Genomic DNA, 24,797 nt, shown 5'->3' with positions numbered 1-24,797 from the left:
ACCTAATCTTCATATTTGTGTTTGTTCTTATTTTCCGCATCTTGTTCATTAAATCTCAATTAGAGTTTTAATCCCAACATTTATTAAAAGAGGTACTCTGATTTTTATATAGCATAAATAAAATCGGTCTTTTCTGGCTGTGAAAATGGGGATGTCACACCAGCTGGGTCTAACTATTACTATTGTGTTATGTTGTTTATGCGTGACTGAGACTGTGGATAGTCTCTATGGTTGCTGATAACCCACCGGGCATGCTGTTTGGCCAATGTGACTGCTGATAGTCCCCATGATTGTTGATAACCCATAGGTGTTTATTTATGTTATGTTGTATGTGGTATCTTGGGGAACTCACTAAGCTTCATGCTTATAGTTGTTGATATATGTGTTTCAGGTATTTGTGATTGTATACGCTTGCTAGGAGATTTGTTACCGGGGCATTTTGTGATACTTTGATATTTTGTGGTGATGATTTGTATTTGACACTAATGTTTTTGATGACTTGGTTTATGAACAATGTTTTGGTCATTAAAAATGAAAAAATTGTTACAGAATTTGAGGTGTTACACCTGGTTTGGTATACAATATGATATCCTTATATATTAAAAAACTCTATTTTTTCTCTTCTCTAACTCTAACATCGCTCATGATACAACCTCATACTCTCCAAATGAAGCCATTGTCATCCACAACTCTCATGACTTACAGCCCATCTTTACAAATAATCTCTCAGATATCACCAAACTAATCTTTGCAACCTATTTGACATGGAGCCTTCAAATCAGATCTCTTCTTGAGGGTTATGGTCTTCATTTCATTGATAACACAAAGTCTCACCAACGCACAATCAACTAAAATGGATCCACATCTCTAAAGCAAGAATATTTAACATGGAAAAGACAAGATCGCTTCATCTTTAGTGCTCTTCTCAGTGTCATATCAGTTACGTTACAACCTTTTATTTCTTGCACTACCTCTTCCATTGAAGCATGATAAACATTGGTAACCACATATGCTAAACCCTCATGTGATGACATCAAGCAACTAACGGAAAACTTAAAATAAATATAAGAAATGATCAAAACTAGGCATTTAATATTTGTAGGAAGCCAAGGCTGATGAATATGAACTAGCAATTATCAGTAAACCAAGTGACAAGAGGACATACTTGATCAAATTCTCGAAGGTAGAGAAACATAGCAAGAGTTACATAGCTATAGAAGTATGAGAGGATAAGAAATAATTATTGTGTATGAGAGAATAAGAAGCGACTATTATATGTTTTCTATTGAAAGAAGGTTATATAAATACAATGGGTGTTACCCAAATCTCCCTAATAAATAAGAATGATTTTACCACATGTCCTTCTCTCATTCAATTTGCCACATGTCATTTTATTATAATTTAGAAATATATTTATTTTACACTTGTCATTTATTTCATTTTTCATTTCTAATATATTATTAATTAGTTTCCATAAATTAAACCTACCATAATCATATTAATTTCAAATTTTAAATTTTAAATTTAAATTTAAATTTCAAATAAATTTACAGTTTAAACCTTTGTGTTTAACATTTTGTTATAATTAACATGTTTAGTATACGGGTCTGATAACTAAAAAATAATTTTAATTTATTTATTTTTTGCATGTTTTTTTTCTCATAATTTTTATTAATTTCAAATTCAAATAAACTTCTCATTTAATCATTTCTATTTAACATTTTGTTTTAATCAACCCATATAATATACGGGTTTCACAACTAGTCAAAAAATAAAGGAAACTATCCTAATTTTGAAATAAATTGCAACTAGATTTGTGACCTAATTTACAGCTAAACAATGATGTATGCTAAGATGTTTTTATTGGTTTTCGGTTTGGTTTTTATTGGTTTTCGGTTTGGTTTCGGTTTACCTCTATAATGGTGCAAACATAATAAATTAAAAAATCATTTCCTAAATGCTATCAAAAAAATATTGCATTTAACTTGTTTTCCAAAATCTGGACCGGATTTAGTTTCAAACCGTAATGTAATGATGCAATAGTTATATTTGAACGGATCGTTTAATCCGCCCCCTATTCCCCTAGATTGTTTTTTCGTATAATTATTGGTTCTAAATCGGTTAAGTTTTTGTGTTTAGGTCTTAAAGACTTAAACAATGAACTCAAAGATTAGTAGATCCATTGCTATTTTATCGAATAAAGTCCATCCATAATCTATGCTTAGTTTTAAAGCCGGATCAAATCCGACATAAATATTAATTGTTTTCATGACTTGAACACGTGACATTCACATAACAATCTTTATTGATATACCCATTAAATACAACATCACATACATTAATTAAACACTTAAACAACATACGAAAATATTTAGTCAACCTTAACCTGGTATCGTTTACAACTAATAAGAGCTGAATGAAACCAGCTGAACAAAAGCAATAACACAAAAAGACCAACGGAAACAAGAATCACAGCGGCGATTGCAGACAAAGATAAACATGTGGTTCATTTCGTCCTTTATTAATCGATGGACTTCGAGAAGTTCAAGCCTTGGTGGTAAGATCTTTTTGGGAACGGTTGTATTTCATGTGGCTGTTTACAAGTTGCCCAGCGGCGATTGCAGACAAAAGAGAGAGCTCTCCGGCGAGAACAGAACCGGCAACCACCTTAGCCAACTGCCGGGCATTTGTTCCAGGTGACTCCCTGTTTGCGCCCTTAACTCCCAACAAGTTTAAGCATGCAGCTTGTGAAGCTAACTGAGTTCCACCGCCGACAGTTCCAACCTCGATTGACGGCATAGTCACCGACACATGAAGATCTTTTCCGTCGTTCACAGCTTCCATCATTGTGATACAGTGGGAGCTTTCAATATTTTGGGCAGGGTCTTGTCCGGTTGCAAGGTATACAGCTGACACGATGTTACTTGCATGGGCGTTAAACCCACCAAGAGCACCAGCCATGGCAGACCCTGTGAGGTTCTTGAGCATGTTCAGTTCAACCAACGAAGCGACGTTTGTCTTCAATACTTTCTTCACGACATCTTCCTTAATGATTGCCTCACACACCACAGATTTACCTCTCCCCTCTATCCAGTTCACGGCTGCTGGTTTTTTATCAGAACAATAGTTTCCAGAGATGCCAATCACGTCCATGTCGGGGAAGTCAGCCTGAAGATACTCCAAAACGTTTTGAACACCCTTTGACACCATGTTCATCCCCATTGCATCGCCTGTGCTGCATGTAAACCTTATGTATAGATTCTTCCCAGCAATAGCACATTGTATCTTCTGAAGCCTCCCGAATCGGCTTGATCTAAAATCATTGCATGAAAATAAGATTAATTAATCAACTTTTATTACAATAGAATATCTAAGATTCTTTTCCTTTAAGTTGTAACACTACTAGAAAATCAGCAACATTGGATTTAATCTGTCGTTAAAATGGAACCATTCGCAACGAACTACATACGCATTAGCATCATTGCAAGTTGTAACGTAAACATTGGCTCAAATCTGTCTCTAATCCTTGTGTAGGCATTATATAGATTGATTTTTTTGTTTCTCTAATTCTCTCTCCTATTAATTAATGATATCTTTTTGAGAGATCATCTAAGATTGCACATATCTAACATGATGGATTCCTTATGTCGTTCATTAATGATTTTTTTTAGTGCAAACCTTATCATATTCATCACTTAGTATATCTATGTACATCAAGAAACATGAACTTACTTGTTGAAAACGGATGCAAGAGTGTCAAAGTTAAGTGGTTCCTCCAAGAAGAACTTCAAATCAGCAGCCCTCTTCGCAGTGCCAAACCTAACAACCGGAGCACGAGTCATACCATCCTTGAGTAAGATGGCGGTGGCTCCACCAGATGCATAAATGGCCTTGAAACCACGGTTCGTGCTAGCAACAAGACATCCTTCGGTAGTCGCCATGGGAACAGAGAACTCCTTTCCATTAAGCAACATCGGCCCACAAACTCCCACAGGAATCTGGACATAACCAACTGGCATCTCACAACACTGTCCCAATATCGATTCATAATCAAGACCCTCTAATGGCAAACCATCCAGGGATTTTCCGGTGATTCTCTCAAGCGCCACCCTCCTGATGAAAGCTGCACGCTTGCAGTCCCCAAGCTTTGTTTCCAACGAGTAAGATGGTGTTTTACCTGAAACCACTGATTTTATAATCTCCTCATCCTCTTCGGTCACAGTTGTTGTGTCAGTTGGCACGAACACCAACTCCTTCTTCACTACTTGCTTCACAACCACGTCGGATTCACAGTCAAGTGCAGCACCACATGGGGTGGTACGAGTGTCTTCTTTCCTAACCATTTCGGTTTCATCAACTTCCAACTCTTCTTCCTCATCATCGGAATATGGGGTGGCTTGGACGAAGCTCATCCCGAAGAATCCGAGAAGGTAGATAAAAGAGGCTACGAACAAGACGATAGCAGCCATCTCTGACATAGTGACGACATGAAGTGGAGTCGAGGTTCTGATCTTCTCACGCCATCTGATTAGAAGAAAGTATACAACGGAGAAGAAGACAGTGAAGAACACACCATTGGAGATTCCCATCGGAAGAGGAACAACAGTATCCACAACCTTTTTGTCGGTAGCCTTATTAAAGATCTGATCATTATACTGATCTTCGGCCATTGTTTTACCTTTGGTTGCAGCTTGTTTCAACGAAGATCGTCGACGGACATCCATCCCTTTAGCTATAGCGTTGGTGGTCGGATGGGATGGAGCCGGTCACGATTTCGTTGCCGGAAAATGAGTACTAATAATTATCGCTTTCGTTATGTAGAGGTAAATAAGTGATGATTGAATCGAGAAAGATTTGCAAAATGGAAGTGGATTTGGTGGTGTAATATATAGGTGAAGATATAGTAGGATTCTAACTTAAAAGACGCCTAGTTTGAATCTTGAAGACCATTAGTCAGCAATGGACTGCAGATGTAATAAAATAACGAAAAACAGCACCTCAAATGGGAAAAATAATGGGCATGGATTTTGTCGCTTTACTCCATCCGAATTAAAAAAGATGGTTATTATTTTCGGTACTTTTCGAATGATCCAAGTTCGACCCCCCTTGTGTGACGATAGAATTGAATGGATTGGAAGACTTAGTCGATCAAATGATCAAAATAGCATAGTTATGACAATATATGATATAACGACCAATAATTATAGAATACGTAACTCAATTTGCTTCTTAAAAAATAAGTTCATTTAAGCCCCGATTAATTTTCAACAGATCAAATGTGTGAAATTTAATAGGGCTTAGATGTTAATTCATACAAGAATGTTTCAATTTTGATATCACATTTATGCAAAGAAGTTATTTTAAGAAAAAATTGTTTCCGGCCTTCAATGATCAAAATATACAAGACTAGGTGTGAGACCCGTATATTATATGGGTTTATTAAAAATAAAATTTTAATATCAATATACAAATATGAAATATTTTATGATATAATACTTTACATAACATAATGTAATCTTCTGAAAATTTACAGAAGAAACTAAATCGTTTGAAGTATTTATGAGAATTTATTACCAAATTAATAGGATGGTTTTATTTCCTTATAGAACCCATTACAATTTTATGAAATTTTATTTTACGAAAATGAAAATTCCTAAAAAATGACAAGTGGAAAATAAAATTTCTAAAATTCTCACAAAATGACAAGTGTCAAAATGAAGGAGAAGATGACATGTGACAAAAAAAACTTTCATTTATTAAAGAGGATTTATTTAAGAAAATAAAAATTCCTAAAAAATGACAAGTGAAAAACAAAATTTTAAAATTTTCACAAAATGACAAGTATCAAAATGAAAGAGAATATGACATGTGGCAAAACAAAACCTTCATTTATTAAAAAGGATGATGAATGGAGGGGCCATAAAGTTAGCAACAAATATGGGATGGTGCTAATTCGTTGGTGTATTTTTGTCAGTGTGAAGATGAAAACAACTCAAAATACAAGCCGCCTTTATTTTATGAGTCATTAATGAAGGGTAATGAAGGAAATAAAATAAAATCCATCAAGTCTATGTCGCACCATATAACATACTTAGATGATGACTTTAAAGATACACAATATGGCTAAATTTTTTTGGGTTAAAGAGCTTTGTTCTAGGGTTTGTGAGTAATAATGTCGATTTAGGTATGTATTTAATGATTTTACTGCTAAGTTATAGACAACAGTAACAACCTTAATTTCACAAGAGTGGTATGTGTGATCTATCTCCCATCTTTGTTTCTATCTCTTTATTCTAGAAGGATAATTTTATGCAGGTTGTGGCATTACAAGGGATGGGTTGGTGCTGTTGGGAGAAAGATACGGTAATCAGAATAATCTCTCATAAATTAGTATATTTTCCATCCACAATATGCAAATGAATGTATGTTCATTACATTAATGCTTCATGTTGTTTATCAAGTCATATATGATTGTGTTCTGTTTTCATCATCTGAAGCTACTTGTAAGTTTGAGCAACTGTGTGGTCTCTTATAAATTAGTATATTCTGTTGGATCTTAACAGAATGAAAAAGAAGTGCAGGAGAACTCTTGTGATATTATTGATGAACAAAAAGAGAACAGAAGGCAGCTATAAATAATAGAGTTTTACAACTAAAAAGTAAAAGCTGGAAATATGGAAGGACTTGAGTAAATGCAGAATAATTGAAAGACTTCTAGCAGTTACTAAGCCAGTCACGAGAGTTATTATTTTCCTGAGAAACTTTGAATCAGTCTTCAACACTCCCCTTTGATTCAAAGGTACCAACACCAATCTTTGCATGAAGATATTCAAAATGAGCTGCTGGAAAAGCTTTGGTAAACAGGTCTGCTTGTTGTTCTTCAGTTCTACAAAACTTCAGCTTGATGCTTTCATCTGCCACTAGCTTTCTTATGAAATGATGCTTAATTTCTATGTGCTTGGTTCGACCATGCATGACAGGATTCTTTGTCATTGCAATCGCGGATTGATTGTCACAGTAGATCACAGTTGCTTCAATTTGTTCTTGCATGAGATCATTCATAAGTTTTCTTAACTAGATTGCTTGACATGCTGTGATTGAGGCTGCCACATACTCAGCCTCTGCTGTGGATAATGCCACGGTTTCTTGCTTCTTTAATAACCATGAGATAATTCCAGTTCCCACATTGAAACAATTTCCAGTTGTGCTCCTTCTATCTTCTTGTGACCCTGCCCAGTCACTGTCTGTAAAGCCTTCCAACAGTAGTTTCTTTGACTTCATATACCATATTCCATAATGCTTGGTGCAAGCAACATAACGAATGATCCTTTTTACCGCTCCAAAATGATGTTTTGTAGGTGAATGCATGAACCTTGAGACCACACCAACAACATAGCTTATGTCTGGTCTTGTGTGTGTAAGATATATTAGTCTCCCAACTATGCTCCTGTACATCTGGGGTTCTGCCATTCCTGTACCATCAGAACTTACAAGCTTTTCATTAGTATTCATAGGTGTTGCGATGGGTTCTTCATTCACCATATTGAGATCTTTCAGCAAGTCTGTGACATATCTCTCTTGTGCAATAAAAATACCCTTGTTGGTTTGTTTTACTTCGATACCAAGAAAATAATGTAACCTTCCAAGATCAGTCATCTCAAAAGTTCTCATCATTTCCTTTTTGAACTGTTATATGAGTTTCATTGAGGACCCTGTGTATATCATGTCATCTACATTGAGACTAATCAACATGAAATCTTCTTCGCCTTGCTTCTTGTAGTACATAGTGGGCTCATTGGGACTCTTCGTGAAGCCATTTTCTAAGAAGAAACTGTCAATTTTGCTATACCACGAGCGTGGGGCCTGTTTGAGCCCATACAAAGCCTTTCGTAACTTGTATACCTTCTCCTCCTGCCCGGTTACTATGAATCCTTCAGGTTGCTGAACAAAGACTTCCTCTTTAAGATCTCCATTCAAGAAAGGTGACTTAACATCAAATTGATAGACTTCCCACTCTCTTTGTGCTGCTAATGCGAGGATTAATCGTATTGTTTCTATCCTTGCCACCGGCGAGAACGTTTCATCATAATCCACACCTTGTTCTTGCGTAAAACCTCGAGCGACTAATCTGGCTTTGTGTTTTTGCAGGCTCCCATCAGCTTTGAACTTTGTTTTGAACAACCATTTTAATGATATAGGGTACTTATCAGATGGTAGTTCCACGAGCTCCTAAGTATTGTTTTTCTCAATAGCAACAATCTCTTCCTCCATTGCTCTTCTCCATCTATCATCTTGAAGAGCAAAATTTGTTGATATAGGATCACCCGTAAATAGTGCCATTGTGCTTGTATAAATATCTTCTAATGTTCTGGTTTTGAGTGGTGTTGTTTCTGGTGATGTGTTGCTAAGAGATGTTGTGTTTGATCTTGGAGGAGTAACTTGTGAAGACACTCCATGCGAGGAACTTGAACTCGAGGATGAGATGTTTGAGGAATTGGTTTGAGTAACTGGTGCTTGATCATGAACTTCTTCTTCATCAAGTAACTCAGGTTGAACTAAAGTATTGACTTGTTCTTGTGTAGTGTCATAACTTGCATATTCTTCGAAGACTACATCCCTACTAACAACAATTTTCTTGTTTATGGGATCAAAGAGTCTATAGGCTTTTGATTGTGTACAGTATCCCACAAAAACATACTTCTCAGACTTGTCTTCCAGCTTGTGTCTGTAAGATGTGACTAATGTATAACATGCACAACCAAAAACACGTAAATGAGTGACTGTAGGTTTGAATTTATACCATGCTTCAAACGGTGTTTTGTTCCATACAACTTTTGTAGGAGATATGTTGATTAGGTATACAGCGATAGCAACGACTTCAGCCCAATAAACATCAGGTAACTTGCTTGTGTTCAACATTGATCGAGCCATCTCCTCAATGGTTCGATTCTTTCTCTATGCAATCCCATTCTGCTCTGGGGTATGTGGAGCTGTCATCTCTCTTCTTATCCCTTCTTTCTCACATAGGGTAATGAAATCCCGTGACATGAATTCTCCCCCTCTATCAGTCCTTACAGTCTTGATTGTAGTGTTTCCTTGTTTTTCAACAAGAGCTTTGAATTTCTTAAAGTGTTCTAAGGCATCAGATTTCATTCTAATGAAATATACCCAACACATACGGGTAAAGTCATCAATGAATAGCAAGAAATACTTATTTCCTGAGTGAGATTCGTTCTTCATTGGACCACAAATGTCAGCACACACTAATTCCAATTTCTTAGTTGCTCGTCTTGCCTTGCTCTTTGGAAAAGACCTTCGTGATTGCTTGCTTAGAACACATCCTTCGCATACATGTTTTGAATCATGTATGGCAGGTAACCCATTTACCATTTGCTTACTTAACAACAACCTTAATCCTTTTTCATGTAGGTGCCCGTATCTGCAATGCCAAAGTTTCGATTCATCAACCCTCCTGTTCATCATCATGTAACCATCTTTATGAGAAAAGTCTACAGGAAACATTCTGTTTCCTGTCATCCTTGAATAGAGAAAAATTTCACCATTTTTCCTCTTCACCACACACGTATTATCATCAAACTCAACCTTGAGACCGTTTTCTATCAACTATCCCACACTTATCAGGTTGTGAGCGAGACCTGGAGCAAAGTGTACATCCTTGATGAGTTTGTCTTTTCCTTCTATGCTTATAGTGACAGTTCCCGTTCCTTTGATGGTTACAACTTTATCATCACCAAGTTTCACACGGGATTTTTCTGATTCATCCAAATTCTTGAATTTTTCACGTGTACCTGTTATATGATTTGAACATGCGCTGTCTATGTACCATATCTCCTTCTTTCGGCTAGCTTGGTTTCCGTAGGTCATGAATAGACATTCATCTCGTTCAACATACTCTTCTTCCGTATATTTTGCTTGACCTTGCTTTGCCCACCAATCTTCTTCCTTATGACCAAGCTTTCCACAGTGGTCACATCGAACCACTGCTCCCCGTGATCTGCCTCGTCCACGGCCTCGAAATGATGATGTTCTTACTCTTCCTCTACCGCCAGAAAATCTGTTTTGCTCCCCTTGGATCTGAAAGGCTTGTTCTTCTTCTTGTGTGTGGTTCATGTTGATTCTTGCCTCATGCGCTTGTAGTGACCCCATTAACTCATCAAAGGTAAAAGTCTTCAAGTCCTTTGATTCTTCGATTGCTGCCACCACGTGATCGAACTTGACTGGTAAACTCCTGAGAACTTTGGCGACCATAATTTCATCAGAAATCTTGTCTCCATAGGCACGCATCTGTGTCACTATGGATGCTGCTTTTGCTAGATATTCTTTTACTGCTTCATTTGGCTTCATGTTTAAAGTCTCGAACTGTCTTCTCAAGGATTGCAATTTGACTGTAATAACTTTGGCTGATCCTTGGTATTCAGTCTTGAGAATATCCCAAGCTTCCTTTGATGTGACTGCTGCAGCAATTCTAGGGAAGATGGTCTCATCTATTGCCTGTTGAATAAAGAACAAGGCTTTAGCATCTTTCTTCTGATTATCTTTTTGACGGGCTTCATCTGCACTTGTCTATGTATAACCTGCTTCAACAAATTCCCATAAGTCTTGTGACTTGAAAAGGGTCTTCATTTTGGTGCTCCAGAATTCATAGGACTCCCCTTTGAAGACACGAATCTGTGGTTGTGACATGCTAATAGTGTTGCTGCTATTTTGTGCCATTTGAGAGTTACCGATTGAGACTTGGATAAGAGACCAAGCTCTGATACCATAATGTTGGATCTTAACAGAATGAAAAAGAAGTGCAGGAGAACTCTCGTGATATTATTGATGAACAAAAAGAGAACAGAAGGCAGCTATAAATAGTAGAGTTTTACAACTGAAAAGTAAAAGCTGGAAATATGGAAGGACTTAAGTAAATGCAGAAAAATTGAAAGACTTCTAGCAGTTACTAAGCCAGTCACGAGAGTTATTATTTTCCTGATAAACTTTGAATCAGTCTTCAACATATTCTCCATCCACATTGTGTTTCTAACCTTTATTTGTTGCAAGATGTTACAAAGGGTCATGGAATGCCAAATGGATACTGCAAGGTCATAAAGGTACCACTTCCTTTAATATATATATATATATATATATATATATATATATATATATATATATATATATATATATATATATATATAGTGGAAGAATCACCTCTCTTCTTATATTAGCATTTCATGGCAGCTTGCTTTTCCTAATTTTTTTTTTTATATTTTCAGTGTTCCAAATGCTTATATTTAGGAATCGGTGATGAACGACAAGTTGTTTTCACAACAGGTAATGTAACGCAATAGATCATTTCTGAGTAGGGTGAATTGTTATTTCCACAAGGATATGTCATTGTGATAAAGTTTCATGATTGTTAATATTTTAGGGGCTTCAGAAATTAAAACATAATGACCTTTCAAAATCTTAGTCATCCATGGGTTCCTTCTTAAAGTAAGCAAAATTGTGTTGATGACTATTATTGGAGATGTAAGGAGTTAGAAATTTGAAAATCGAAATGATAGGAACCTTAGTATAAGATGTAATATTGATAAACGAAAAAAAGGCAGGTAGGAAGAGTCATTTATTATTAGTTGAAAATATTTTGTAAAGAAGAAATTTAGAAATTGTTTGGGAATTATGCAGTTTTATTCCTATAAAGGAAGTATTGGAACAGAGGCCTGATTTCTGTCTGGTAGCAGAATTTCAAGTAGGAAGGTATGATTTTTTGTGAAATAAATTTAAAACAGATAATATATAATATTGGTTTTGTTGAAGATAAATGCATTTTGCAGTTATATTGAGGTTGAAGAAATAACAATGGGAAGTGCTGTGACTTTACCATCGCAATCACAGTCGGATAAATTTGGATCTGATGGATCGGTTTTTATGAGCACATTGGATCACGTTAGTGGTAGTGGTAATGACGACAGTGTTGAAACCAGTTTTGAAAGTTACGAGGAGGAAAATTCAGATTAGTTTTAGCTTGGTTTTGCCGACACATAGGTGACACGTAGATTCCATAGAAGCGATCATTACATATGCTAACCTGGTTGTCACACCCCCGAACCAGACAGCGGAAACGTCCGGGGGCTGTCGTGACTCAATTGCATACCATAACATTGAATATATATGAAACATAACAACATTCGTCACCATTCATTACATAGTACAACCAGTAGTGTTTACATGTCATACATTGTTTAAAACATTACATTCCCAAAAATTAATTTGTTCCATTCATTCAAAAATAAACTGCAACCGTCACTGAATATGATTTCCCTTGATTCACTGGTTCCCTAAGAATACAAGTATTTTGAAAAACGTCAACATATGAAATGTTGGTGAGTTCATAAGTAGTGTTTGAAATCGAATGTTTGTATTGCTTGAAAAACCACCAGAAAATCCGATATTTTCTGAAAAGAAAAGCTTTTGAAAACGTTTGTGAAGATCCATAGGTATGCTTGTTTGTTTCTATACTTGTAAAAAAAAAATATATTCATTGAATATGTATGCTTTTCAAATCTGTATGTATTGAAATCCCTAGGAAAACCCGACGTTCTCCTAGTTCCTTGAGTTACATGAAGTTACATTGAAACCGTTGCATAGCGTATAGTGTCAGTCCCAGGCGACGTTGGAAGGTTCTCGAGCAGGATTATTTACTACAAACCCGCGTTACACAAACGCTCCGTTTATAGATATACTAACGAACCCGAAGGCGTCGTCAGTACTAATCGCGTTATCCAATCGCCCGGACAAGGTGTAGTCCCACATCCGAAGAGAAAGAGGTCACGAAGACCCCGGTGACTCCATTAACCGGTTGGGGAAAATATACGTGCGAGGGGTCCCCGACCCGCCTCGTAAAATATGCAGACTCTTCTAGCAATACCAAGGACCCTTGGGGACCAGTGGTACAAGCCATTGAAAGTCACTCTACGTTGTGCCAAGTCGGTGAAACTCAACACTTCGTAGAAAATATGTGTCTTCGGGCCTTAAGATCAGGTCATTGGGCTAGCTAGGCCCAACAAGCAAGATTTTACACTTTTGGGGCCCAAAGATGGTGCGTAGACGTCTGTGCACACTCGTATGTATATGTATTACCAAACGTTAATTGTATGAATCGTAGTATCGAAGAGTTAGTAGTTGTAGATTTCCATTGGCTCGAGACCGAGCCAATTCGTTTAACAACGACTTTTGGTATTGTAATGAGTTGTATTTCGTCGACAGTCGCGGTGTCATTATTTGATCAAATTGTACATATTGAATTAGCCTTGAAATATTTCTGTTTTCAGCCCCTCATTATTTGTAAAATTTACATTTTCAACCCTTTTTATGTAATATTTCCCGGTTTGGTCCTTAAACTATTTTTCTTGACATTTTAACACAAAAAATTATTGAAATTAATATTTTCCAGCATATTTTTCATAGAAAACAGTTTAAATCCCTGAAAATGCAGTTTTTCTCGGTTTTAGCCCTTCTTTTCGCAATTTTGACAATTTTGGCCCAAATTGGAAAATTTTTGCAACTTTGGTCCTTTTTAAATTTAAAAAGCATTTTAAACCTTTGAAAAGGATTTGGGACACTTATAGTCCACTGTTTTACAGAAATTCACAGTTTTGGCCCTCCAAAACAGAAAAATTCGCATAATGGGCCTCCTTGGGCCGAAATTTTCATTTTTAGCCCAATAAGCTTGAAATTTATGTTTTTAATCCTCTAATTGAATATAATTCCAGAAATAGTTTTATGGAAACTGTTTTGGCACATTTCATCCATCAGAATCTGTGAAATGTCAATTTGGGCCCTTAATTTTGTATTTTTCACATTTTTGGCCCAAAATGTGTGTTTTTAGCTTAGAGAAAATTGTTACTAACCACTTAGCTATTTTTCTTGTATCACTTTATATGTAGAAATATATTTGAAGCTAAAATCATAAAACATAAGTTATATCTCGGTTTTGAGGGGTTTAATGGCTAGATCCAACATTAAAACACATAAAAGCATACATATAAGCATGGAAATCATACAAGGCATACAAAACACATATAGATCTACACTTTCACTTGTATTCCCCCCCCCCCCCCCACAAAACTCATAAAAACAGAAAATAGGGGGTATGAAGCTCACCTTGGGGGGTAGTTTCGGTTCTTGAAGAAAGTTTGGAAGAAATGAAGTGATTTTTGGCCTTTGCACTCCTTAATGAACTTTTCGAGATTATGGGGGTTTCTAGAGTGCAAGATCATGATTTTTGCATGGATTAGGAAGAGATGTTTGATAAATAAGGAATACAAGTTATAGATCCAAGCAAAACCTTACCTTAGATGATGATTTTTGTGGAAGAACCTTCTTGAATGCTTCCTAATTTTCGAGATTTTGGATGGAGGGGAAGAGTTGTTCTTGAGTGATCTAGAGAGGATTTGAGAGATTTTTGAGTGTGTGTGTGGGTGTATGGCCGAGAGTGAGAGAGGAGAGAAGAAGAAATGATATTTGAGGTGATGTTTGCATGGAGATATGGGTTTCTTGCATGGAAGTCCTTTGGTTAATAGTGAGGTGGCATGAGAAAGTCAAACCTTTCTCTTGGGCTTGATTTGGGCCGAAAATGTTGGAGGAAAAAGAGAATGTTTGGGCTTTAAATACTTAAGCCCAATTTTCATGGTTAAGTTGAGTGATTTTTTGGTCCAAATAAATTTAAAGGTGATTTTTTTATGACTAGTTAGGGTCAAATTAGGTTAATTATGGTTCATAGTCATTAATTTATTTCATTCTAGGCCCCCTTATGACCCAAAATGTTGAAATAAATAAGAGTGGGTCCAATTAGAGCCCAATTAGGGTTCTAAGCCCATGATAGTCCAATTGGAAGCTTATTGGTCCATTTGGATCCAATAAGGAAGTTCTAGTCCAAAATAGACTTAACAAGAACTTCTAGGGTTTTCCAATTGTTTGATGACTACTTGTAGTACTTGTGTAATGTATTTACTTGAAGTTTTTGATTCACATTAACTTGAATGTATAGATTACATGGCTCAAAATTTACAGTTGTGACATCATCCCCCCGTTAGAGGGAATTTCGTCCCGAAATTCTGTTTGAAAGCTAGATTTGAGAATTGCTAGAATAGGTGAGGGTACTTCTGCTTCATTTGATCTTCGCGTTCCCACGTGAATTCTGGCCCACGCTTTGCGTTCCACCGTACCTTCACGATCGGGATGCGACTTTGTTTAGTACGCTTCACCTCCCTGTCCATGATTTCGATTGGTTCTTCGACGAACAGGAGATTCTCATTGATTTCGATTTCGTCAAGAGGAATGACAAGGGTTTCATCTGATAGGCACTTTTTCAGATTAGAAACATGAAACACGGGGTGTACACCGTTTAGCTCCGTGGGTAGTTGTAGTCTGTATGCTACTGGACCTATTCGGGCGACGATTTCGAAAGGTCCAATGTATCGCGGGTTCAGCTTTCCCCGTTTTCCGAAACGTATAACCCCTTTCCAGGGTGAGACCTTCAACAATACTCGATCACCGACCTGGAATTCTAAGGGCTTTCGCCGTTTATCAGCGTAGCTCTTTTGCCGGTCACGCGATGCCTGTAATCGAGCTTTGATCTGGACAATCTTTTCTGTGGTCTCGCGAATGATTTCCGGTCCTGTCATTGCCCTATCCGACGTATGTGTTCTTGCTAGCTGGGTGTCACCTACTTCAGCCCAACATAACGGTGATCTACATTTACGCCCGTACAGTGCTTCGAAGGGGGCCACCTTAATGCTCGAATGATAACTATTGTTATATGAAAACTCGATCAACGGTAGGTGGGTATCCCAAGACTTTCCGAAGTCTATCACGCATGCACGAAGCATGTCTTCAAGCGTCTGAATGGTTCGTTCGCTTTGACCGTCCGTTTGTGGGTGATACGCGGTGCTCATATCAAGATGAGTTCCCATGGCCTTGTGGAGCGACTGCCAAAAGCGTGACGTGAACCTACTGTCCCTATCCGAGATGATAGATTTTGGCACTCCATGAAGTCTTACAATCTCTCGTAGGTACAAACGCGTCAGCCTCTCCATCTTGTAGGACTCTTTGATTGGCAGGAAGTGGGCAGATTTCGTCAGTCGGTCGATTATTACCCATATGGTGTCCAATCCGTCCGACGTCTTGGGTAGCTTGGTCACGACGTCCATAGAAATCCCCTCCCATTTCCACTCAGGGATTGCCGGTTGTTGCAACAACCCGGAAGGTTTCTGGTACTCCACTTTCACTTTGGCACACGTAAGGCACTTACTAACATAAGTCGCGATTTCCGCCTTCATGTTAGGCCACCAATAGTGCTGCTTAATGTCCAAATACATCTTGTCCGAACCAGGATGAATGGAGTATCGTGTCTTGTGGGCTTCCTTCATAACGGTCTCCCTGAATCCTCCGATTTTTGGAACCCAAATACGGTTCATGAAGTAGTATACCCCATTCTCTTTGACTTCTAGGTTCTTCTCCATTCCGCGTAATGCCTCGCTAGTTCTATTTTCCGCTTTCATAGCCTCTGCCTGGACTGATGCAATTTGAGTGGTCAGATGAGACTGAATGGTTATCGAGTGCGTTTTCGTACGGCGATTTGTGTATTCCTTCCGACTTAATGCGTCAGCTACCACGTTGGCCTTGCCTGGATGGTACTTGATCTCGCATTCGTAGTCGTTTAACAACTCCACCCATCTTCGTTGTCTCATGTTCAGCTCCTTCTGATTCAAGATGTGCTGGAGGCTCTTGTGGTCTGTGAAGATGGTGCACTTGGTACCGTACAGGTAGTGCCTCCAAATTTTTAGGGCGAAGACCACGGCTCCCAGTTCTAGGTCATGGGTCGTGTAATTTACTTCGTGCGTCTTTAGTTGACGGGACGCATATGCTATCACTCTTCCACGTTGCATGAGAACGCAACCTAAGCCTTGATTTGACGAGTCACAGTAAACTACAAAATCTTCCGTTCCTTCAGGTAGAGATAGTACAGGAGCGCTGCAAAGAGCTTGCTTCAAGGTTCGAAACGCAATCTCTTGTCAGTCTGTCCACTTGAATGGCACGCCCTTTTGCGTAAGCAAGGTAAGCGGCTTGGCGATCTTAGAGAAGTTTTGGATGAATCTCCTATAGTACCCTGCTAGGCCTAAGAACTGACGAATTTCTGTGGGCGTAGTCGGAATTGCCCATCCTTCCACAGCTTTGACCTTAGAGGGATCCACATGAATTCCGTCTTGGCTAACTACGTGGCCTAAGAAATTCACACTCCGAAGCCAGAACTCGCACTTGGAGAGTTTGGCGTAAAGCTTTTCCGTGCGCAGAGTCTCTAAAATTTGTCGGAGATGTCGGCCATGCTCCTCTTTGCTTCGAGAATAGACGAGGATGTCATCGATAAACACAATGACGAAGTTGTCCAGAAACGGTCGACAGATTCGATTCATTAGGTCCATAAATGCGGCAGGTGCATTTGTTAGACCGAAGGGCATTACAACGAATTCATAATGTCCATAGCGGGTTCGAAAAGCGGTTTTTGGAATATCCTCTTCTCGGACTTTGAGTTGGTGGTATCCGGACCGTAAGTCTATTTTAGAAAAATAGCTAGCTCCTTGGAGCTGGTCGAATAGATCATCGATTCGCGGGAGTGGGTAGCGGTTTTTGACAGTGAGTTTGTTTAACTCTCTGTAATCGATGCACATTCTGAAAGATCCATCCTTCTTTTTGACAAAGAGCACCGGAGCTCCCCATGGCGAGTAGCTAGGTCGGATAAATCCCTTGTCCAAAAGCTCACTGAGTTGGCTGGATAATTCCTGCATTTCAGCAGGTGCCAACCGATATGGTGATTTAGCGAGGGGAGTTGCTCCTGGAACGAGGTCGATTCGGAACTCAACCTGTCTCTCTGGGGGTACTCCTGGAAGATCTTTGGGAAACACGTCCGGAAATTCACACGCTACCGGAATGTCTTGGATGTTAGTTTCTTCTTTGGTCTTGTCCACTATGTGAGCCAAGAACGCCAAATTGTTCTTTCGCAAGTGTTTTTGCGCTTTGATGCACGAGATGAGGCGGAGATTCGTACTGGGTTTGTCTCCGTAAATTACTAGGGTTTCATGATTTGGGAGACGAAGGCGAACGGCCTTCTCGTGGCACATAATCTCAGCATGGTGGGGGCTTAACCAATCCATGCCGATAATCACATCGAAACTCCTAATTGATACTGGCATTAGGTCTATTCGAAAGACGTGCTGGTTAAGGGTTAGGGTACATCCGATGTAGATCTCCCTAGTGGATTCGGTTTTCCCATTGGCCATTTCCACCGTATAGGTTTCATTTAGCTTCTGGGGTTGTTGTTTTAGTAAATGTTTAAACTTTTCGCTTACGAAACTTCGCTCCGCTCCGGTATCAAATAAGATGCATGCATAAGTGTGGTTTAGGAGAAACGTACCGGTCACAACTGCGGGATCTTGAACTGCATCACTCTGACCCATAGTCAGCATTCTTCCTGCTCCTCTGTTTCCTGAGTTGTTGTTGTTAGGGCAATCTCGGCGGAAATGCCCCGTCCTTCCACACCCGAAACAGGTGTGGCTAGGCCCTGCGTTGTTGCCGCCGGCATTGGTGTTGTTGATATTGCGGTGGTTGTTGTTGTTGTTCTGGTTGTTTCCCTGACTCTGGTTCTGAGAAGGATAAGTCCTGCAGAACCTTGCAGTGTGTCCCCTTCGGTTGCAACTGGTGCAATGGAACTCCTTACATTCTCCATGGTGATGGAAACTGCACTTATTGCACTTGGGAGCGTTACCGGAATAGGGTCTTGAAGCATTTGAAGCAGCTGAGGCTGGAGCATGTGAGGTGACTGGAACCAGCGCAGTAACAACGTTAACTGCCACTGTTTGTTGCCTTTTTGAGGTCTCGGGGCCCTGACGCCCCTTTCTTTTGTGGTTCCATCCTTTCTTACCATCCCCCTCCTTCTTCTTCTCGGTCTCCACTGGTTTTTCGCCCTTTTTGTGGTTATGATCATATAGCCTCTTTGCCAATCTCTTCGCGCTGTCAAACGTTTCAGGGTTAGCAGCTATCACATTCCCTTGAATGGGGGATGTCAGTCCCCAGATGAATCGTTCAATCTTCTTTCCCTCTGATGTGATCATACCCGGGCACAACAGGGATAGTTCGCTGAATCTCGATATGTAAGCATCGATGTTCCCATTCTGCACCGTGAGATTCCACAGCTCCTGCTCCATCTTCTGTATTTCACCTCGGGGGCAGTACTCAGCCGTCAACATCTCTTTCATTTCTGTCCAGGGTATAGAGTTGGCGACAGGGAGTGTCATAGCTTCTATGTGACCATTCCACCAAGTGAGTGCTTGGTCCACAAAAGTGCAGGCCGCGAACTTCACCTTCATCTGCTCGGGGCACTCGCATATCTCGAACACCGACTCTACCTTCTCGATCCATCGCTTTAGAGCGATCACTCCCCCAGTGCCGTTGAAAGTTCGGGGTTTAGCGTTCGCAAAATCCTTGTAGGTGCACGTTTTAGTGAGTCCTTGGTTCGTCCCGTTGTTCGAACTTCCGGAGCCTTGACCATTGCCTCCTCCATTGTTTCCTCGGTGAAGTTGTGCCATAGCTGCCGTGACCGCAGCAGACACAGCTGCCTGGAAAGCAGTGGAGTCAACTTCGGGGGGGGTTGGTTCGGGATTTCCGCGAGTAGCTGGGCGAGGCATCTTTCTGTCATGAAACGGAAAGATGTTGAGTGTACGTAGTTTCGGTGAGGTGATGATCCTACTAACTAGGTGTAGGGTACGAACCTAAACATTACTATCATCAAGCATACAATCATAACGCCTCAACATATAACAACTGAGAATATCATAGCAAAACACACAAAAGTTTATTAATATTATCCGTGTTTAGTACAAGAAAATTTGCTCGTAAGAGCATACATAAGTAACACTAATCCGACAGCATAACGGCTCCATGAGTAGTGTAGTCACTTAAACATAGAGCCGCAGTACATAACATAGTTACTAATATCCTACTACGATAGGTCTATCCCTAACCGCGATAAGCTGCGTCAGGAGGTGGTGCCGAGGTCATATGCCGAAATGTTGCGCCAGTAGCTGCGCCATCTCTGCCATGTCTCCTATAACTTCATCCCTCTCGTGCTCTGCTCTCACTGCCCGAGCCTCCATAGCATACAGCTGTTGTCGCAGTGCGGCGATCTCAGCTTCGAGGGAACGGTTCTCCCTTGGGGGGTTCACTGGTGGAGCGGGGTGATCTGGTTGTGCCTCGTCCTCGCATGGCGGGATGGGGTCCTGGCCCCCGACCTGACCCTCCTCGTCGTCATCGTCGACCTCTCCAAATTCGTAGTCGGCGTCTATATATTCGTCGGGTTCGACGTCGTGTGCTTCTCCTGGATTCTCTCCCGGCTCATCCACAAGCATCCCGTGAGCTACTAAGGCCTGATGAAACTGGATACCCGGCTGCTCCTCCTCAGGCTCCTCCTCCTCCTCTAGCCACCCGTTGTTTCCCTGATTAGGGAAGTAGGGGTCTCCAGGGTGATGCAAACCAGCCATGCTGTCTGCGCGAGTACGTAATTATGCTACATTATTCCTAGGGTACTATGACTATTACACAGACTAAGCAAACATTCTTTGTTTGGGTGATAAAGGGTATAATTTTTAGGTTCCCTGGCTATCCCGATTTCATCAAGACGTGTGTTAGTTTTACCTTGGAGAGAATGTAGTTGATCAGGCTACATTCACTCCTTGGTATCACTAAGAACAGTCCCGAGTTAACCGAGATACCAGCATTATGGTGTTTGATTCAGCGTTAGGTCCTTACTCCTAATGCAAGCAAGTGTATTTTATTTATTTGTTTTGTTCAGAGTTATGTTAGTCCTTCTTTTTGGTTTATAGTTGCATATCAATGTATGGCTCGACATGCTAGTTCACTATAAACAAAGCTCTGATACCAACCTGTCACACCCCCGAACCAGACGGCGGAAACGTCCGGGGGCTGTCGTGACTCAATTGCATACCATAACATTGAATATATATGAAACATAACAACATTCGTCACCATTCATTACATAGTACAACCAGTAGTGTTTACATGTCATACATTGTTTAAAACATTACATTCCCAAAAATTAATTTGTTCCATTCATTCAAAAATAAACTGCAACCGTCACTGAATATGATTTCCCTTGATTCACTGGTTCCCTGAGAATACAAGTATTTTGAAAAACGTCAACATATGAAATGTTGGTGAGTTCATAAGTAGTGTTTGAAATCGAATGTTTGTATTGCTTGAAAAACCACCAGAAAATCCGATATTTTCTGAAAAGAAAAGCTTTTGAAAACGTTTGTGAAGATCCATAGGTATGCTTGTTTGTTTCTATACTTGTAAAAAAAAAATATATATTCATTGAATATGTATGCTTTTCAAATCTGTATGTATTGAAATCCCTAGGAAAACCCGACGTTCTCCTAGTTCCTTGAGTTACATGAAGTTACATTGAAACCGTTGCATAGCGTATAGTGTCAGTCCCAGGCGACGTTGGAAGGTTCTCGAGCAGGATTATTTACTACAAACCCGCGTTACACAAACGCTCCGTTTATAGATATACTAACGAACCCGAAGGCGTCGTCAGTACTAATCGCGTTATGCAATCGCCCGGACAAGGTTTAGTCCCACATCCGAAGAGAAAGAGGTCACGAAGACCCCGGTGACTCCATTAACCGGTTGGGGAAAATATGCGTGCGAGGGGTCCCCGACCCGCCTCGTAAAATATGCAGACTCTTCTAGCAATACCAAGGACCCTTGGGGACCAGTGGTACAAGCCATTGAAAGTCACTCTACGTTGTGCCAAGTCGGTGAAACTCAACACTTCGTAGAAAATATGTGTCTTCGGGCCTTAAGATCAGGTCATTGGGCTAGCTAGGCCCAACAAGCAAGATTTTACACTTTTGGGGCCCAAAGATGGTGCGTAGACGTCTGTGCACACTCGTATGTATATGTATTACCAAACGTTAATTGTATGAATCGTAGTATCGAAGAGTTAGTAGTTGTAGATTTCCATTGGCTCGAGACCGAGCCAATTCGTTTAACAACGACTTTTGGTATTGTAATGAGTTGTATTTCGTCGACAGTCGCGGTGTCATTATTTGATCAAATTGTACATATTGAATTAGCCTTGAAATATTTCTGTTTTCAGCCCCTCATTATTTGTAAAATTTACATTTTCAACCCTTTTTATGTAATATTTCCCGGTTTGGTCCTTAAACTATTTTTCTTGACATTTTAACACCAAAAATTATTGAAATTAATATTTTCCAGCATATTTTTCATAGAAAACAGTTTAAGTCCCTGAAAATGCAGTTTTTCTCGGTTTTAGCCCTTCTTTTCGCAATTTTGACAATTTTGGCCCAAATTGGAAAATTTTTGCAACTTTGGTCCTTTTTAAATTTAAAAAGCATTTTAAACCTTTGAAAAGGATTTGGGACACTTATAGTCCACTGTTTTACAGAAATTCACAGTTTTGGCCCTCCAAAACAGAAAAATTCGCATAATGGGCCTCCTTGGGCCGAAATTTTCATTTTTAGCCCAATAAGCTTGAAATTTATGTTTTTAATCCTCTAATTGAATATAATTCCAGAAATAGTTTTATGGAAACTGTTTTGGCACATTTCATCCATCAGAATCTGTGAAATGTCAATTTGGGCCCTTAATTTTGTATTTTTCACATTTTTGGCCCAAAATGTGTGTTTTTAGCTTAGAGAAAATTGTTACTAACCACTTAGCTATTTTTCTTGTATCACTTTATATGTAGAAATATATTTGAAGCTAAAATCATAAAACATAAGTTATATCTCGGTTTTGAGGGGTTTAATGGCTAGATCCAACATTAAAACACATAAAAGCATACATATAAGCATGGAAATCATACAAGGCATACAAAACACATATAGATCTACACTTTCACTTGTATTCCCCCCCCCCCCCCCCCCCACAAAACTCATAAAAACAGAAAATAGGGGGTATGAAGCTCACCTTGGGGGGTAGTTTCGGTTCTTGAAGAAAGATTGGAAGAAATGAAGTGATTTTTGGCCTTTGCACTCCTTGATGAACTTTTCGAGATTATGGGGGTTTCTAGAGTGCAAGATCATGATTTTTGCATGGATTAGGAAGAGATGTTTGATAAATAAGGAATACAAGTTATAGATCCAAGCAAAACCTTACCTTAGATGATGATTTTTGTGGAAGAACCTTCTTGAATGCTTCCTAATTTTCGAGATTTTGGATGGAGGGGAAGAGTTGTTCTTGAGTGATCTAGAGAGGATTTGAGAGATTTTTGAGTGTGTGTGTGGGTGTATGGCCGAGAGTGAGAGAGGAGAGAAGAAGAAATGATATTTGAGGTGATGTTTGCATGGAGATATGGGTTTCTTGCATGGAAGTCCTTTGGTTAATAGTGAGGTGGCATGAGAAAGTCAAACCTTTCTCTTGGGCTTGATTTGGGCCGAAAATGTTGGAGGAAAAAGAGAATGTTTGGGCTTTAAATACTTAAGCCCAATTTTCATGGTTAAGTTGAGTGATTTTTTGGTCCAAATAAATTTAAAGGTGATTTTTTTATGACTAGTTAGGGTCAAATTAGGTTAATTATGGTTCATAGTCATTAATTTATTTCATTCTAGGCCCCCTTATGACCCAAAATGTTGAAATAAATAAGAGTGGGTCCAATTAGAGCCCAATTAGGGTTCTAAGCCCATGATAGTCCAATTGGAAGCTTATTGGTCCATTTGGATCCAATAAGGAAGTTCTAGTCCAAAATAGACTTAACAAGAACTTCTAGGGTTTTCCAATTGTTTGATGACTACTTGTAGTACTTGTGTAATGTATTTACTTGAAGTTTTTGATTCACATTAACTTGAATGTATAGATTACATGGCTCAAAATTTACAGTTGTGACATCATCCCCCCGTTAGAGGGAATTTCGTCCCGAAATTCTGTTTGAAAGCTAGATTTGAGAATTGCTAGAATAGGTGAGGGTACTTCTGCTTCATTTGATCTTCGCGTTCCCACGTGAATTCTGGCCCACGCTTTGCGTTCCACCGTACCTTCACGATCGGGATGCGACTTTGTTTAGTACGCTTCACCTCCCTGTCCATGATTTCGATTGGTTCTTCGACGAACAGGAGATTCTCATTGATTTCGATTTCGTCAAGAGGAATGACAAGGGTTTCATCTGATAGGCACTTTTTCAGATTAGAAACATGAAACACGGGGTGTACACCGTTTAGCTCCGTGGGTAGTTGTAGTCTGTATGCTACTGGACCTATTCGGGCGACGATTTCGAAAGGTCCAATGTATCGCGGGTTCAGCTTTCCCCATTTTCCGAAACGTATAACCCCTTTCCAGGGTGAGACCTTCAACAATACTCGATCACCGACCTGGAATTCTAAGGGCTTTCGCCGTTTATCAGCGTAGCTCTTTTGCCGGTCACGCGATGCCTGTAATCGAGCTTTGATCTGGACAATCTTTTTTGTGGTCTCGCGAATGATTTCCGGTCCTGTCATTGCCCTATCCGACGTATGTGTTCTTGCTAGCTGGGTGTCACCTACTTCAGCCCAACATAACGGTGATCTACATTTACACCCGTACAGTGCTTCGAAGGGGGCCACCTTAATGCTCGAATGATAACTATTGTTATATGAAAACTCGATCAACGGTAGGTGGGTATCCCAAGACTTTCCGAAGTCTATCACGCATGCACG

The 24,797-nt window shown here is 39.5% G+C and overlaps 3 protein-coding genes across 3 annotated transcripts; all 3 read right to left on the bottom strand.

Annotated features, from left to right (window-relative positions):
* Positions 1–2,287: 2,287 nt before the first annotated feature.
* On the bottom strand, positions 2,288–4,864 carry LOC111903698 (3-hydroxy-3-methylglutaryl-coenzyme A reductase). Its single transcript, XM_023899446.3, has 2 exons — positions 3,733–4,864; positions 2,288–3,313 (listed from the first exon to the last, which is right to left on the bottom strand). The coding sequence occupies exons 1-2, from the start codon at positions 4,722–4,724 to the stop codon at positions 2,545–2,547; spliced, it is 1,761 nt and encodes a 586-aa protein (XP_023755214.1). The 5' UTR covers positions 4,725–4,864; the 3' UTR covers positions 2,288–2,544.
* A 2,210-nt stretch (positions 4,865–7,074) lies between these two features.
* Positions 7,075–7,674, bottom strand: LOC111903768 (uncharacterized mitochondrial protein AtMg00810-like). The gene has a single exon (XM_023899525.1). The coding sequence runs from the start codon at positions 7,672–7,674 to the stop codon at positions 7,075–7,077; it is 600 nt and encodes a 199-aa protein (XP_023755293.1).
* A 1,950-nt stretch (positions 7,675–9,624) lies between these two features.
* Positions 9,625–10,784, bottom strand: LOC111903769 (uncharacterized). Its single transcript, XM_023899527.1, has 2 exons — positions 10,746–10,784; positions 9,625–10,584 (listed from the first exon to the last, which is right to left on the bottom strand). Exons 1-2 carry the CDS (start codon positions 10,782–10,784, stop codon positions 9,625–9,627), a joined length of 999 nt encoding a protein of 332 aa, XP_023755295.1.
* Positions 10,785–24,797: the final 14,013 nt, after the last annotated feature.

The sequence above is a fragment of the Lactuca sativa genome, chromosome 8 (assembly GCF_002870075.4).
Source record: "Lactuca sativa cultivar Salinas chromosome 8, Lsat_Salinas_v11, whole genome shotgun sequence".
NCBI lineage: Eukaryota > Viridiplantae > Streptophyta > Magnoliopsida > Asterales > Asteraceae > Lactuca > Lactuca sativa.
The sequence above is the reverse complement of the archived record's forward strand: the minus strand, read 5'-3'. Positions and strand labels throughout refer to the sequence as shown.

What these genes read in the sequence shown, in the direction of transcription:
- LOC111903769 (XM_023899527.1), bottom strand. Translation starts at nt 10,784, where the DNA reads ATGGTATCAGAGCTTGGTCTCTTATCCAAGTCTCAATCG. An exon ending in TCTTATCCAAGTCTCAATCG is followed by an intron (nt 10,585 to 10,745) that starts GTAACTCTCAAA and finishes GGTTATACATAG; the next exon opens with ACAAGTGCAGATGAAGCCCG.
- LOC111903698 (XM_023899446.3), bottom strand. Translation starts at nt 4,724, where the DNA reads ATGGATGTCCGTCGACGATCTTCGTTGAAACAAGCTGCAACCAAAGGT. An exon ending in CTTGCATCCGTTTTCAACAA is followed by an intron (nt 3,314 to 3,732) that starts GTAAGTTCATGT and finishes CAATGATTTTAG; the next exon opens with ATCAAGCCGATTCGGGAGGC.
- LOC111903768 (XM_023899525.1), bottom strand. Translation starts at nt 7,674, where the DNA reads ATGATGAGAACTTTTGAGATGACTGATCTTGGAAGGTTACATTATTTT.